This window comes from Gopherus evgoodei, unplaced genomic scaffold (genome assembly GCF_007399415.2).
Source record: "Gopherus evgoodei ecotype Sinaloan lineage unplaced genomic scaffold, rGopEvg1_v1.p scaffold_31_arrow_ctg1, whole genome shotgun sequence".
In the NCBI taxonomy this organism is placed as follows: Eukaryota; Metazoa; Chordata; order Testudines; family Testudinidae; genus Gopherus; species Gopherus evgoodei.
In genome coordinates, this window is record NW_022059983.1 from 4,515,821 (window position 1) to 4,530,090 (window position 14,270).

At 57.1% G+C, this 14,270-nt stretch overlaps 1 protein-coding gene across 1 annotated transcript; it reads left to right on the forward strand.

The window, feature by feature from the left end:
• The first annotated feature begins 4,582 nt into the window (after positions 1 to 4,582).
• On the forward strand, positions 4,583 to 12,190 carry LOC115640519 (TYRO protein tyrosine kinase-binding protein-like). Its single transcript, XM_030543348.1, has 5 exons — positions 4,583 to 4,754; positions 7,895 to 7,915; positions 8,909 to 9,046; positions 11,343 to 11,389; positions 11,894 to 12,190. Exons 1-5 carry the CDS (start codon positions 4,694 to 4,696, stop codon positions 11,954 to 11,956), a joined length of 330 nt encoding a protein of 109 aa, XP_030399208.1. The 5' UTR covers positions 4,583 to 4,693; the 3' UTR covers positions 11,957 to 12,190.
• Positions 12,191 to 14,270: the final 2,080 nt, after the last annotated feature.

The window sequence follows — 14,270 nt, forward strand, 5'->3', positions numbered from 1 at the left end:
CTTTCTGCAAAGAGTAAATAACCTTTTCCCACCTCCTGGGGAACCATGCACCACTTAGGGGAAACTGAGGCACACGCCACATTCCCACAAAATATGTCAGAAAAGTGCCCCACTGTCCCAGCGCGTTGCTGCAGCTGCATGGCTGTGGGCGTGCATTGGTAAGATAAGGCTGCAGAGGCAAATATTTGTGCTTTGGTGCACCACTTTGTGTGCATGCACGCACATGCATTGCAGTACAGGCATTTGTGTGGGCAGGTGCATTCATTTGTGTGCTGTGCATTTGCAGAGGGGGATGCGTACATGCAGTTTTCTTGGTGCCTTTGTGAAAAAGGTATGTGCATGCATCCCTGGGGGTGTATTTTTGTGAGTATATGTGTGTGTGTATATTTGCAGAGGCAGCTGTGCACAAAGGTGTGTGCTTTTTTTTACTGCTTTGCGTTTGTGTGTGTCGGGGATCTCTTATCCCAGACGGCTCAGGTTTCCTTGTCCGACCGCAAAGAGACAGGCAACGACCAGCAAGAATCCCACTATCAAGTTCTTTATTGTAGCATGCCATGCAACAGAGAACTGCCCATCTCACTCCATACAGAACCAGCCCCCCTTCACAAATTCAAACTGCTTTTTATTAGCTATTCCGCCGCGTCATCACTTACGTCCTGTCATCACTGCACCTTCCCAGCATTTGTTCCCAGCATACAAAACAAAGAACAACTGTTACTTCTTGATAACTTCATGCTTAGTACAAAGAAGAATACATGTTACTTTAAACAGTGTCTGTAAGCATTTTTCTTTCCCAGCCTCTACAAGCATCTCTTATCTAGCAAGGTCACACAGATGTCTGTGCTGGCCTGTCTACCCCAGCCAGTAAATTAACCAGTAGCCCTTGCTGTGTTGGTGCTAAGCTGAACTAGGCCAGAACCACACTCATCAATTCCCCCCTTTGTTCCTAGAGGACCCACTAAGGGGACTCGAGGAACACAACTTAGATTACATGATAAGGTAGCATACCCAACACGAAATGTTACTCAGTGCTGGCATACGGGCTTTCATTTCATGAGCAAAGCGAATAAAGGCATTATGTTCATATCCCCTAGTTAATCCAACCACCACAAAAGAAAAACAACGAACAATGCACAACTGGGTCCACCAACTCCCCAGGTGACTATTCGCTGCCATTCCTTGGAGAATGGGCACCAGTATACTTCTTCTGGAGTTTTAGCCTCAGGTCGCCCAAAGGGGTAGCAGTCTATGTGTCCTGGGCAGGGAGGTCGTCTGCTTCTGACTCACCCAGGTCACAATGGGGTGAACGTGCGTGGCTCCCTCGAAGTCTGACGCTGTCTGCTTCTGGGGAACCCTTTACCAGGTCGGGCTCCCTAGCGAGGCTGCGTTTGACTCTGGTATGATGAATCCACGTGGGAAGTTCCTTGACCCGAACAGCAGTAGGGCTCCCCAGGATCGTCTCGAACGGTCCTAGCCACTGGGGTTGAAGTGGAGTCTCTCGGTGAGCTTTGATCCACACCGGGTCATCTGGCGAAATAGAACAAACAGCTTCCCCCAATGGTAAAGACAGACTGTGCTGAGTATTGTTGTAATGCAGTTAAATGCTGCTGCAAAGCTTTTATATAAGTTTCTGTTTCACAAGTCAGATCAGTGTCGCTAGGTATTAAAACCAGAGAAGTAAAGGAAGGTGATACATGTCCAAAAAGTATCTCAAAGGCGCTAGCTTAGTCCTAGATTCGGGGGGTGAGGGGGTGGACAATATACTTTAGACCATTTCATCTTAAGTTCCTGACACAGCTTAGTGAGGGTGAGGCTCCACCTGGCCTGAGCTCTGAGGGTGCCGGGGGCATGAAAAACCCATTTTGTTCCAACCATCTCAGTAAGTTCCTTGCGAATTTTTGCTGTAAAATGTGTTCCCTGATCAGAATCAATTTTTTCAGAAGGGCTGAATCTTGGCATGATCTCTTTAAGAAGCACCTTGCAAGCTGCTTTGGCTGTGGCTTGGGCAGTGGGAAAGGCCTCTACCCATCCTGAAAGTTGATCCATGATCACTAACAGATGTTTCTTTCCTTCTGAAGAAGGTAAATCAGTCAAATCAATTTGAATGTGTTGCAGGGGCCTATGAGCCCATTTGCGCCCACCAGGTGGCACTTGTTGGCGTGTTCCCTTAGGATTACATTGCTGACAAAGAATACAACTTTCCACTACTCTTCTAGCCATTTCACTTAATCCAGGGGATACAAACTGCCTAAGAATGATTTGAACCATTTTATTCGCTCCTAGATGGGTGTTAACTGTGAACCTTTTATAGCACCTCACGCTGATAGCTTCTGGGTAGGATAGGACGACCATCACATTCCCAGATTCCCACTGAATTAGGTTGTGCACCCTACTTTTCCCATGTTGCCTTTTCAGTATCTGAAGCTTGTAATTGCCATTGAGCTAAGGGAGAGATCAGGTCCAATTGGGCCCCTCGGAAGGCTGCTGCCTTGGCTGCCCTGTCAGCCAAGCGATTTCCCATTGCGACTGGATCAGTCTGCCTGGTATGAGCTTTGCAGTGGATCACCGCAATCTCCCTAGGAAGCAGTTCAGCAATTTCTTTTCCGTGGGCAATCTGAGCTCCAGACGAGGTAATGCAACCTCAGTCCTTCCAAACTGCACCCGTGGCATGACACACCCCAAAAGCATATTTTGAGTCTGTATAAATATTAACCCTTTTCCCTTTAGCATAGAGGCAGGCTGCAATCAGGGCTTTCAACTCTGCTGCTTGGGCACCCACCCCGGGAGAAAGAGCTTCCCCTCTTAATACAGTCTTGCTATCAATAACTGCATATCCAGTGTATCTAATTCCCTCACGGACAAAGGCAGATCCGTCCCCAAACAACTCCATTTCAGGGTCTTGGAGGGGAACACCAGTAAGGTCGGGGCGAGGGGTGGAAATTAATTCCAAAACCTGCAAACAATCATGCACGTGTCCACTACTTCCCTCCTAGGGCAACAGAGAAGTGGCACATGGTTTGAGGGTTACCCCATGAGTCATTAGGAGAGCAATTTCGTATTTTGACAATCGTTGGTCAGTCAGATGCTTATGTTGTTGTGAATTTAACAAGCTGGCCACAGCATGAGGCTTATGCTGTGTTATTGCTAAGCCGAACTGGGGTGCTAAGCAGAACTTGGCCAGAATCACACTCATCATGTGCATCTGTTTGTGTTGGCAGGCGCATGCATTTGTGCCTGAAGGTGTGTGCACCGTTGATGTGTTTGCATCCATTGGGGATGTGCATTTTGTGCAGGAGGGGTGTGGGCATCTGGTGTGTGTGCCTTGTGCATAAGGAGTGTGTATTTTTGCCTACCATTATGTGTGGATTAGCTCAAACACATTGTGTGTATGTGCGTCTGTGGGCATTTGTTTTTCTCCCGTACGTGTGGTGCTTTTGTGCTGGACTCCGTGTTCATGTAGCACGGGTGCGTTGCTTTTCACAGGCACCGACAGGTATTTTGCACGTGTACTGGTGGCTGTGTGCAACCTCACGCATGCTTTAGCACTAGTGGGTGTGTGTGACGGGTGTGTTACTGCTCACTCCCTTTCTCCTCCACCCCACCCCCCCAGTGGCACGGGTGGAGGAGGGGTGTGGGCGTGGAAGTGGCTGCAGGTTTCCGGTGACCAGGCTCAGTTCCCAAACAGGGAGGGGCTTGGACTAGGCTCTGCCTCCTCTGGGGCAGCAGGGGGGGAAGGGTGTACAGTAATGCAAGGCGCAGTGGGTGTGTTGGGACAATGCTTGGCAGAATGGGGTGTCTGGGGGGCAGTGAAGTGTGAGGATGCAGTGAGGTGCAGTGTGGGAGTGGGGTTCAGTGGGGGGATGCAGTGGAGCGCTGTGCAGGGGCAAGGGGGTGAAGTTCCGTGGGGATGGGGGATGCAGTGACTGGTGCAGTGTAGTAGGGTTGGATTATGGGTTATAGTGGGGTGTAGTGGTGCAGTGCCCTGTGCAATTAGGCATGGGGGTGCAGTGATCAGTGCAGTGTGGTGATGCAGTGCCTAGTACAGTGGATTACAGGGAGGCATGGGGTGTAGTGCCCAGCACAGTTATGCATGGAGGTGCAGTGAACAGTGTAGTGTGGTGATTCAGTGCTCAGCATGGGGGGGGCAGTGAGGCCTGGAGTGCAGTGGGGTGAAGGGGTGCAGTGCCCTGTGCAGTTTGGTATGGGGGTGCAGTGATGTGTGATGCAGTGCCTAGCGCAGTGGAGTACAGGAAGGCATGGGGTGCGGTGCTCTGTACAGTGGGTTGCAGTGGGGCGGAGGTGCAGAGGTTAGGTAGGGGAAATGCAGTGCCAGGCACAGTCTGGGGGTGCAATGACTGGTGCAGTGAGGTGTGGTGATGCGGTGCCCAGTGCAGTGGAGTACAGGGAGGCATGGGGTGCAGTGCTTTGTACAGTGGGTTGCAGTGGGGCGGAGGTGCAGAGGATTGCAGTGAGGTGGGGGAGGTGCAGTGCCAGGCACAGTGGGTAGGCAGTAGTTAATGCCACCGTAGGGGCGGGCTGTGCACTGCGGTGTCTCACCCCCCCCCCCCCCCGGCCGCATCCCTTCCTCTTTTCGAGGATTTCCTGTCCGTGCTGTCGCTTGGCTCCGTCCCCAGCACCCGGCCCCTCCCGCAGGGACCCCAGCGCCTGGCAGACACCTTCGCACCCCAGCACCATGGGACCTCCGGGCCCCCCACCCCTCCATGCCCTACTAGGCTTGGCCTGGGCACTGCTGGGTGAGTCTGACTCCCCCCCCCCCGCCACAGCTCTCCCAAACCTCCCCTGCATTGCAGCTCCCCCAGATCTATCCCCTCCTTGCAGCCTCCCTAGACTACCCCACCAATCAACAGCTCCCCAGCACCCCAGAGGAGCGATGCCCATGGGATGCTGGGGACCCATCCGAGGCTGGGGGGCGGTGGGGGCAGGAATGATGGTCCCAGCAGGGTCCTGTCTCGTCCTCCACCCTGCCCACCCCTCTGCTGTGGGCTTCCCAACCCCCCTCCCCCCAGGGCCTCCCCTTCTGCACCCCCTGCTGCTTCCCCTTTCTAAGGAGAGACTCTGCAAAGAACAACATGACGGGGTCGGGCAAGGCCAGGACACCTGGGTTCTCTCCCTAGCTCTGGGAGAAGAGTGGGGTCTAGTGGTTAAAGCAGGGGAGGCTGGGAGCCAGCTAGGAACAGGAGTGTGCGGGTTGGGACAGGTAGCCATGGCTCCTGGGATCCACCCATGCCGGGCCTTGATCAAGTCCTTACCCTTCTCTGTGCCTCAGTTTCCCTTGGCTGAGTGATGTTAATGGGATGGCACAGATGAAGCTAGCAGTGGAAGTGGGGGAGCACAAGCTATCTGAGTGCCCTGTGGGGCTCAGGCTCCTACTTATGGGTCTCCCCTCCCCCTACACTTCTCTGTATCCTTCCTCCTTCAATCTCCAGCCGTAATGTGCTTAAAAATACTCAGCCACAAGACTTGAGCTTCCGGCCGCCTCAGCCCTGGCACACCCTGGTCACATTAATGCAATGGAATCCAAGAGTCCAGGTGCCAAGCCCCCTCTGCTCTAACCACTAGACCCCACTGCCTTCCCAGAGCCAGGGAGAGAACCCAGGAATCCTGGTGCCAGCCCCAGGGGTCTATTGTACATGGGCATCATTGGTACAGTGCCCCAGTGGCATGGTGACCTCAGGGTGTTAGACACAGCTTAAGAGGGAGATGGGGGGCAGGATCCTGCTGTCCCCCAGTACAAACACAGAGCAGAGGCAGGCCTCAAGCAGAGAAACCAGAGCTGTGAAACTGACCACGGGTGGGGCCTGCAGCAGCTAGGGCCAGGCAAACTGATTGGAAACACTTGCAGGGGGGCTGGGGGAGGAGGTGTCATTGCACAGATAGCACATGGGAGCTGAGATCAGAACCGAACCCTGCCCCCGCTGCAGTCAGAGGTGACTCCGGATTGACCCTGGGGAGCTGAGATCAGACCCCAGCCCTGCCCCCGCTGCAGTCAGGGGGTGACTCCAGATCGACCCGGGGGAGCTGAGATCAGACCCCAGCTCTGCCCCTGCTGCAGTCAGGAGTGACTCTGGATTGACCCTGGGGAGCTGAGGTCAGACCCCAGCCCTGCCCCCGCTGCAGTCAGGGGGTGACTCCGGATCGACCCCAGGGAAGCTGAGATCAGACCCCAGCCCTGCCCCCGCTGCAGTCAGGGGGTGACTCCGGATCGACCCCAGGGAAGCTGAGATCAGACCCCAGCCCTGCCCCCACTGCAGTCAGAGGTGACTCCGGATCGAACCCGGGGGAGCTGAGATCAGACCCCAGCCCTGCCCCTGCTGCAGTCAGGGGGTGACTCCGGATCGACCCCGGGGGAGCTGAGATCAGACCCCAGCTCTGCCCCTGCTGCAGTCAGGAGTGACTCTGGATTGACCCTGGGGAGCTGAGGTCAGACCCCAGCCCTGCCCCCGCTGCAGTCAGGGGGTGACTCCGGATCGACCCCGGGGAAGCTGAGATCAGACCCCAGCCCTGCCCCTGCTGCAGTCAGGGGGTGACTCCGGATCGACCCGGGGGAGCTGAGATCAGACCCCAGCCCTGCCCCCGCTGCAGTCAGGGGGTGACTCCGGATCGACCCGGGGGAGCTGAGATCAGACCCCAGCCCTGCCCCCGCTGCAGTCGGGGTGACTCCGGATCAACCCGGGGGAGCTGAGATCAGGACAGTCTCGCAGCTAGGACCTTCGGAAGTGACTTTGCCCCAGGTCTCACAGTGAAACTGGAGCCGTGTCCGTCCCAGGCGGATGTTAGCACAGAGGGCTGGGGAGGGAACATTGGTATTGGATCAAGGTGTGCCAGGGAGCGACAAGTGAGCCAGGGAGCCGTAGGCCCCTGGAAACGGACCTCGTGGAGCTCAACCGCTCGGCTCAGCCCAGCAGCCCCATGGCCCATAAGAGCAATTCCCTCCCCTGCCTGCCTCCTCATGCTAATAATCCAATTTACACAGCAGTCTGGGGCAGATCTGGGATGAGAACCCAGAAGTCCTGACTCCTGCCCCCCCCCTAACCACTAGCCCCCACTTCTCTCTCAGAGCTGGAAAGAGAACACAGGAGTCATGGCCCCCAGACCCCTCTGGCAGAGATGAAAGGAAGCCGGTCCGGTCCGGTATGGCGTACCAGCAAGAGCCAGTACACTGTGCTGGACCGCACCGGCTTCCACGGTGAGGACTGAAAGGGCTCTGGGCTGCCCACGTCTTTTAATCCCGGCCGTGGTTCTGGCAGCCAGGCTGGGGCTGGGATTTAAAGGGCTCAGAGCTCCCCGCAGCTGTGGGCAGTCCAGAGCCCTTTGAATCCCGTCTGTGGCTCTGGCGGCCGGGCAGGGGCTGAGATTTAAAGGGCCTGGGGCTCCCATCAGCGGCAGGAGCTCTGGGCCCTTTAAATCCCCGCCCCAGCCCCGCAACGCTTGGGGTTCCCCCCGGTGGCCGGAGCCCCGGGCCCTTTAATTTTCCCCTGAGACTCGAGGGGCTCCCAGCCACCTCTGCAGCTGGGAGCCCCTGGTTGATTTAAAGGCCCTGGGTCTCCCAGTCACAGCAGATACCCCAGGGCCTTTAAATCTTGAGAGGCCACGCCCCTTCTGGATGAGGCCACGCCCCCTCAGGACTCCTGCAGTACCCATAAATCCTGTAAATTACTTTCACCCCTGCCCCCTGGTCTAACCACTAGCTCCCACTTCCCTCCCAGAGCTGGAGAGAGAATGCAGGAGTCCTGGCCCCCAGACCCCCCTGCTCTAACTGCTAGCTTCCACTTCCCTCTCAGAGTTGGGGAGAGAACCCAGGAGTCCTGGCTCCCAGCCCCCTCCTCCCCCGGCTCTAACCGTTAGACTGAGGATCCTTTTCTTTGTCTTGCAGGTCCTGTTAACGCACAGAGAGGTGAGGAGCCGCCCCACACTTAGGGGCTGGAACTCGGGGTGCTGGGGTCTGGCCATGCCCCCTGACTCGAGGGGGTTTCCATGGTTTCCAGTTTGGTTCAGTGGCTCTCAGCTGCCCCCCACACTCCCACTGCGCAAATTGTTCCAGCGCCCTGCCCCACACCCCATTCTGTCCCTTCCCCCCAGCTCACTTCCCTGCCCCCATGTCTTTACTCTCCACTCCCTGCCCCCACTGCCTCTACTCCCCCACACCCCATTCCTTCCCTGCCCTCTGCATCTATACTCCCGCACCCCCTCCCTGCCCCCCACTGCCTCTACTCCCCCACTCTGCCCCACACCCTATTCCTTCCCTGCCCCCCCGCGTCTCTACTCCTCCACCCCCTCCCTGCCCCCCACTGCCTCTACTCCCCCACCCTGCCCCACACCCTATTCCTTCCCTGCCCCCCTGCATCTCTGCTCTTCCACCCCCTCCCTGCCCCCCACTGCCTCTACTCCCCCACCCTGCCCCACACCCTATTCCTTCCCTACCCCCCTGCATCTCTACTCTTCCACCCCCTCCCTGCCCCCCACTGCCTCTACTCCCCCACCCTGCCCCACACCCTATTCCTTCCCTGCCCCCCTGCATCTCTACTCTCCCACCCCCTCCCTGCCTCCACAGCCCTTCTGTGCCCCACCGCTCTGGTCTCAGCCCTCTGCTCCCCACACCCCTCGCCTTTTTCCTCCTGCCCCAGCTGGCGACCCTCCATTTTATGCCCCCTTTGCCTTCTCTCTCTGCCCGCCACCCCACCGCAGTCCCACACAACCTCCAGCCTTCCCCTCATGGCCCGCTACTCCCAACCCCACTCTCCTTCTCTCCATGGCCCCCCCAATCTCCTTACTCTCCTCCCCCACATCCTGCCCCTCCCCCACCCTCTCTCCTCTCCCGCCCCTCTCCCCCCCTGTACCCCACAGATCCATGGCTCGATGCCCATCTCTCTCTCTCCCCCCTGCCCAGATTGCACTGGCTGCCCCCAGCTGAGCGGGGGGCTGATTGCGGGGCTGGTCATTGGGGACCTGCTGCTGACGCTGCTCATCGCTCTGGCTGTCTACTGCCTGGCTGGCAAGATCCACCGCCATCGGGGGAGCGCACAGGGTACGGCACTGGGGAGTGGGCTGGGGCCAAGGGATGGGGTTGGGGGGTCGTACAGGGAACAGGGGGCACCCAGGGGATGGGGCAGGGGAGGAATTGAGGGGCAGCCAGGAGATGGAGCAGGGGAAGAGTTGAGGGTGCACAGAGTATGGGATTAGGGGTCATACAAGGAATGGGGGGCACCCAGGGGATGGAGTTGGAGATGATGTAGGGAATGGGGGAACCCAGGGGATAGGGTGGTGGAGGAATTTGGGGGGTGCACAGGGTATGGGGTTGGGGGTCATACAGGGAACAGGGGGCAGCCAGGGGATGGGGTTGGGGAGAAATTTGAGGGGTGCACAGTATGGGGTTGAGAGTCACACAGGGAATTGGGGGTCACCCAGGGGATGGGGCAGGGATGGAATTTGGGGGTGAACAGGGTATGGGATTGGGGGTCATACAGGGAACAGGGGGCACCCAGGAGATGGGGCAGGGGAGGAATTTGGGGGGTGCACAGGGTATGGGGTTGGGGGCATACAGGGAATGGGGTTTACCCAGGGGATGGGGTGGGGGAAGGATCGGGGCAGCCAGGGGATGGGGCAGGGGATGAATTTGGGGGTGCACAGGGTATGGGGTTGGGGGTCATACAGGGAACGGGGGGCACCCAGGGGATGGGGCAGGGGAGTAATTTGGGGGGGTGCACAGGGTAGGGGGTTGGGAAGCATACAGGGAATGGGGGTTACCCAGGGGATGGGGCAGGGGAAGGATCAGGGGCAGCCAGGGGATGGGGTTGGGGAGGAATTTGAGGGTGCACAGGGTATGGGGTTGGGGTCATACAGGGAACGGGGGCCACCCAGGGGATGGGGTTGGGGAGGAATTTGGGGATGCACAGGATATGGGGTTGGGCATCACCCGGGGATGGGGCGGGGGAAGGATCAGGGGCAGCCAGGGGATGGAGTTGGGGAGGAATTTGGGGGTGCACAGGGTATGGGGTTGGGGGTCATACAGGGAATGGGGGGCACCCAGGGGATGGGGTTGGGGAGGAATTTGGGGGTGCACAGGATATGGGGTTGGGGGTCATACAGGGAACAGGGGGCAGCCAGGGGATGGGGTTGGGGAGAAATTTGAGGGGTGCACAGGGTATGGGGTTGAGAGTCACACAGGGAATTGGGGGTCACCCAGGGGATGGGGCGGGGATGGAATTTGGGGGTGCACAGGGTATGGGGTTGGGAGTCATACAGGGAACGAGGGTCACCCAGGCGATGGGGCGGGGGATGTATTTGGGGGTGCACAGGGTATGGGATTGGGGGTCATACAGGGAGCAGGGGGCACCCAGGAGATGGGGCAGGGGAGGAATTTGGGGGGTGCACAGGGTATGGGGTTGGGGGCATACAGGGAATGGGGTTTACCCAGGGGATGGGGGGGGGAAGGATCGGGGCAGCCAGGGGATGGGGCAGGGGATGAATTTGAGGGTGCACAGGGTATGGGGTTGGGGGTCATACAGGGAACGGGGGGCACCCAGGGGATGGGGCAGGGGAGTAATTTGGGGGGGTGCACAGGGTATGGGGTTGGGAAGCATACAGGGAATGGGGGTTACCCAGGGGATGGGGCAGGGGAAGGATCAGGGGCAGCCAGGGGATGGGGTTGGGGAGGAATTTGAGGGTGCACAGGGTATGGGGTTGGGGTCATACAGGGAACGGGGGCCACCCAGGGGATGGGGTTGGGGAGGAATTTGGGGATGCACAGGGTATGGAGTTGGGCATCACCCGGGGATGGGGCTGGGGAAGGATCAGGGGCAGCCAGGGGATGGGGTTGGGGAGGAATTTGGGGGTGCACAGGGTATGGGGTTGGGGGTCATACAGGGAATGGGGAGCACCCAGAGGAAGGGTTTGGGGAGGAATTTGGGGGTGCACAGGGTATGGGGTTGGGGGTCATACAGGGAATGGGGAGCACCCAGAGGAAGGGTTTGGGGAGGAATTTCGGGGTGCACAGGGTATGGGGTTGGGGGTCATACAGGGAATGGGGAGCACCCAGGGGATGGGGTTGGGGAGGAATTTTGGGGTGCAGAGGGTATGGGGATGGGCATCACCCGGGGATGGGGCGGGGGAAGGATCGGGGGCAGCCAGGGGATGGGGTTGGGGAGAGGCCAGGGACACCCAGGAAAAGGGGGGGCTCCCAGCGAGAAGGGTTGAGTGGGACTGCATGGGAGGCAGTGTCTGTGCTGCCACCTGCTGGCAGGATGGGCCCTGCTCTTTCTGTGTCCGTCTGTCCCTGCTCACCCCCTGCACACACAGACGGACATTCATTTCTTACCCCCCAGGGGAGGTCAAGAAGCCCCCCGCCCCTGAGACGGAGTCGCCGTACCAGGTGAGCATGACCTGCTGTTTCCACTGGCCCCCCGCCCCTCAACCCCACAATGTATCACGACCAGGCTTGTCTCAGCCACGTGCCAGGGCCCCGCACTGACCAGAGTGCCTGGGGATTTGCCCTCAGTTACAGCCACTAGCTGGCAGGGATCTCGGCTTTTGACTGCTATGAATGATCCTTGGCACCATCACTTATCCTCCCAGACGCTGCACAGGGAGGGGAATAGCATTAGCCCTGTTTGATATGATTGGGAAACAAAGGTACAGATCAGGATGTGATTTGAATTGGTGGCAGAGCTGGGGATAGAATCCAGGAGTCCTGGCTCCCAGCCCCCCCCAACCACTAGACCCCACTGCCCTCCCCATGCTGAGGTAGAACCCAGGAATCCCAGCTCCCAGCCTCCCCCAACCACTAGACCCCACTGCCCTCCCCACACTGGGGTAGAACCTAGGAGTACTGGCTCTCAGGAGCCCTCTCTGACACTCTCCGTTTCTCCTCTTGTAGGAGCTCCAGGGTCAGAGATTGGATATTTACAGTGACCTGCAGAAGTCGGGAGCCAATTATTAATGCCCTATCTCCGTCCCACGCCCGCTCTGCACCCAAGCGGCTGGTGCCAGGGTGTCAAAACCATGCAGCTTTCGTTGTTTAGCTCCGTGCCACCCGCTCTGAGCACCATTCCATGCAAACATGCAGCCCCCCTAAATCTGCAGCGTTGATCCCACCCCACATAGGTGCCGACTCCGTGGGTGCTCCGGGGCTGGAGCCCTGACAGGGAAAAATTGGTGGATGCTCTGCACCCACCGGCAGCTTCCCAACCCGCCTCCGCCTCCTCCCCTGAGCACGTTGCCACGTCCTTCTTCTCCCCCCTCCCTCCCAGTGCTTGTGCCGCACAACAGCTGTTTCACCTGGCAAGTGCTAGGAGGGAGGAGGAGGAATGCGCCACGCTCGGGGAAGAGGCGGAGCCAGGGTGAGAATTTGGGGAGGGGTCCAATAGGGGCAGGGAGGGGGCGGAGTTAGGGCAGGGCCAGGGCAGGGTGGGGGCCGCAAGCTCCCATGGGCGCCAAGGAAAGTTCTTTTCAGAGATGCATCTCCTCTCTGCTGGACTCATTTAATCTCCAGTTGAAGTGTCCTGCTTGTGTCCGGGTGAGGGGGTCACAAAGACCCTGACCCTGGTCCCTGGTTGTGGGTTTTCGATCTAAACAAAGTTTTTGGACTGGGAATTTCCTTCCTTGCTGGGTTTTCTCCTCAACGTTATTGGTACAATTTCAGCTTTAACAATGTCTTTCCCCAGGGAATTTTCTTAGTCGTTTTTCCTTCACTGACGTTATTGCTACAATTTCAACGTTAGCAACGGGTTTTTTGCTTGGAAATTTCCTGACTTGCTTTTTTTCCGTTAAAGTTCTTGGGCTGATGTTAACAAAGTTTTTTGGCTGGAAATTTCCAAAGTTGCTTTTTCACAATTCTTTGTCCTGTTTCTATTTAAATGAATTTTTTAGCTCGTGAATGATCATAGTTTTTTCTCCATTCCCTTCCTGTTGCTATCACTGGCCCTAGGTCAGTGTTAAAGGATTTTTGACTGGTTAAAGCTTGGTTGCCATTTTTTCCTGGTTAAAGCTATTGGGCCAATTTCCACATTAAGAAAGTTTTTTTGGCCAGGAATTTCTCAAATTTGTTGTTTCTGTTCGGGTTGAAGTGCTTGGTACAATTTCAAGTTTAATAAAGTTTATTTGCTGAGAGTTTCCTCAGAGGCAGATGCATCTGTTGACAGAACAAGGAGCGATGGTCTCAAGTTGCAGTGGGGGAGGTCTAGGTTGGATATTAGGAAACACTATTTCCCTAGGAGGGTGGTGAAGCACTGGAATGGGTTCCCTAGGGAGGTGGTGGAATCTCCATCCTTAGAGGTGTAACCCTTTTGCCCCTCTGAGTTGGCTCCAACAAGGGCCGGGTTCAGTATCCAGGGGTTCCCTTTCAATACCACAATCATAACCGGCTCGAGCCCCCACCCAGTGACCTGGGACACTTACATACCTCCCCCGGCCGCCTCTAGGAGGCAATACTTCCCCACTCGCAAGCACAGAGTCTGAGTGTAGCAAAATCCTTTTAATAAAGGAGGGAAACAATGCGGCATCACATTGGGGAAACACCACAAACAGGATTATAACACAAACCATAAGAAAAAACCCACCTCCAAGTACATTTAGCAATGTCCTTTCCCCCTTAGGGCCTTAAGTCCAAACACCCCAAAGTCCAACAACTCGAAAGTCTCTGGTCAGTGCCACTCCAGAGTTCAAAAGTTTATCTGCAGAGTTTTACTCCCCCCCCCCCCAAGACTGGGTGGAAATGTGGGGGGGCACACACAGGGTATTAAGGGGCATCTTACGTGGGCCAGGGCCAACTGCTCCGCCTCTCCATGGAGTTCTGCTGCAGCCTTCACCACGACCAGCTCCACTCCACCAGCTGTGCCGCTCCTCCAACCGACCCGTGAGCCACTCCAGCCGGACCCGCAAACCGCGCCGCTCCGCTCACTGTTCCATGAGCTGCTCCAACATGCTGCAAACTGCTCCGCTCTGCCAGCCGCTTAGCGATAGATCTTCAGGCTCCCCCACTAGTTAACCCAGCACTCAGTGATCGCAGCTCAGGAAGCTTAGCTCTTTTAGTGATTTCAGCTTGTAGTAGGGGAGCCCCAGTGGTGCACCATTGGCCCAACGTGAATTCAGCTCAGCAGCCTCTAGATGGACTCCTAATGGAATTAAAATTAGCTCTACTCTTCAACAGTGGAGAGAGGAGGTGCTGCAATTGGTGTTCCAGACCCTCAAAAGGGGCCCATGCCATCAGGTACACACACCAGTCCCCAACCTCTCTCATTTCAATGGGTTTTGGC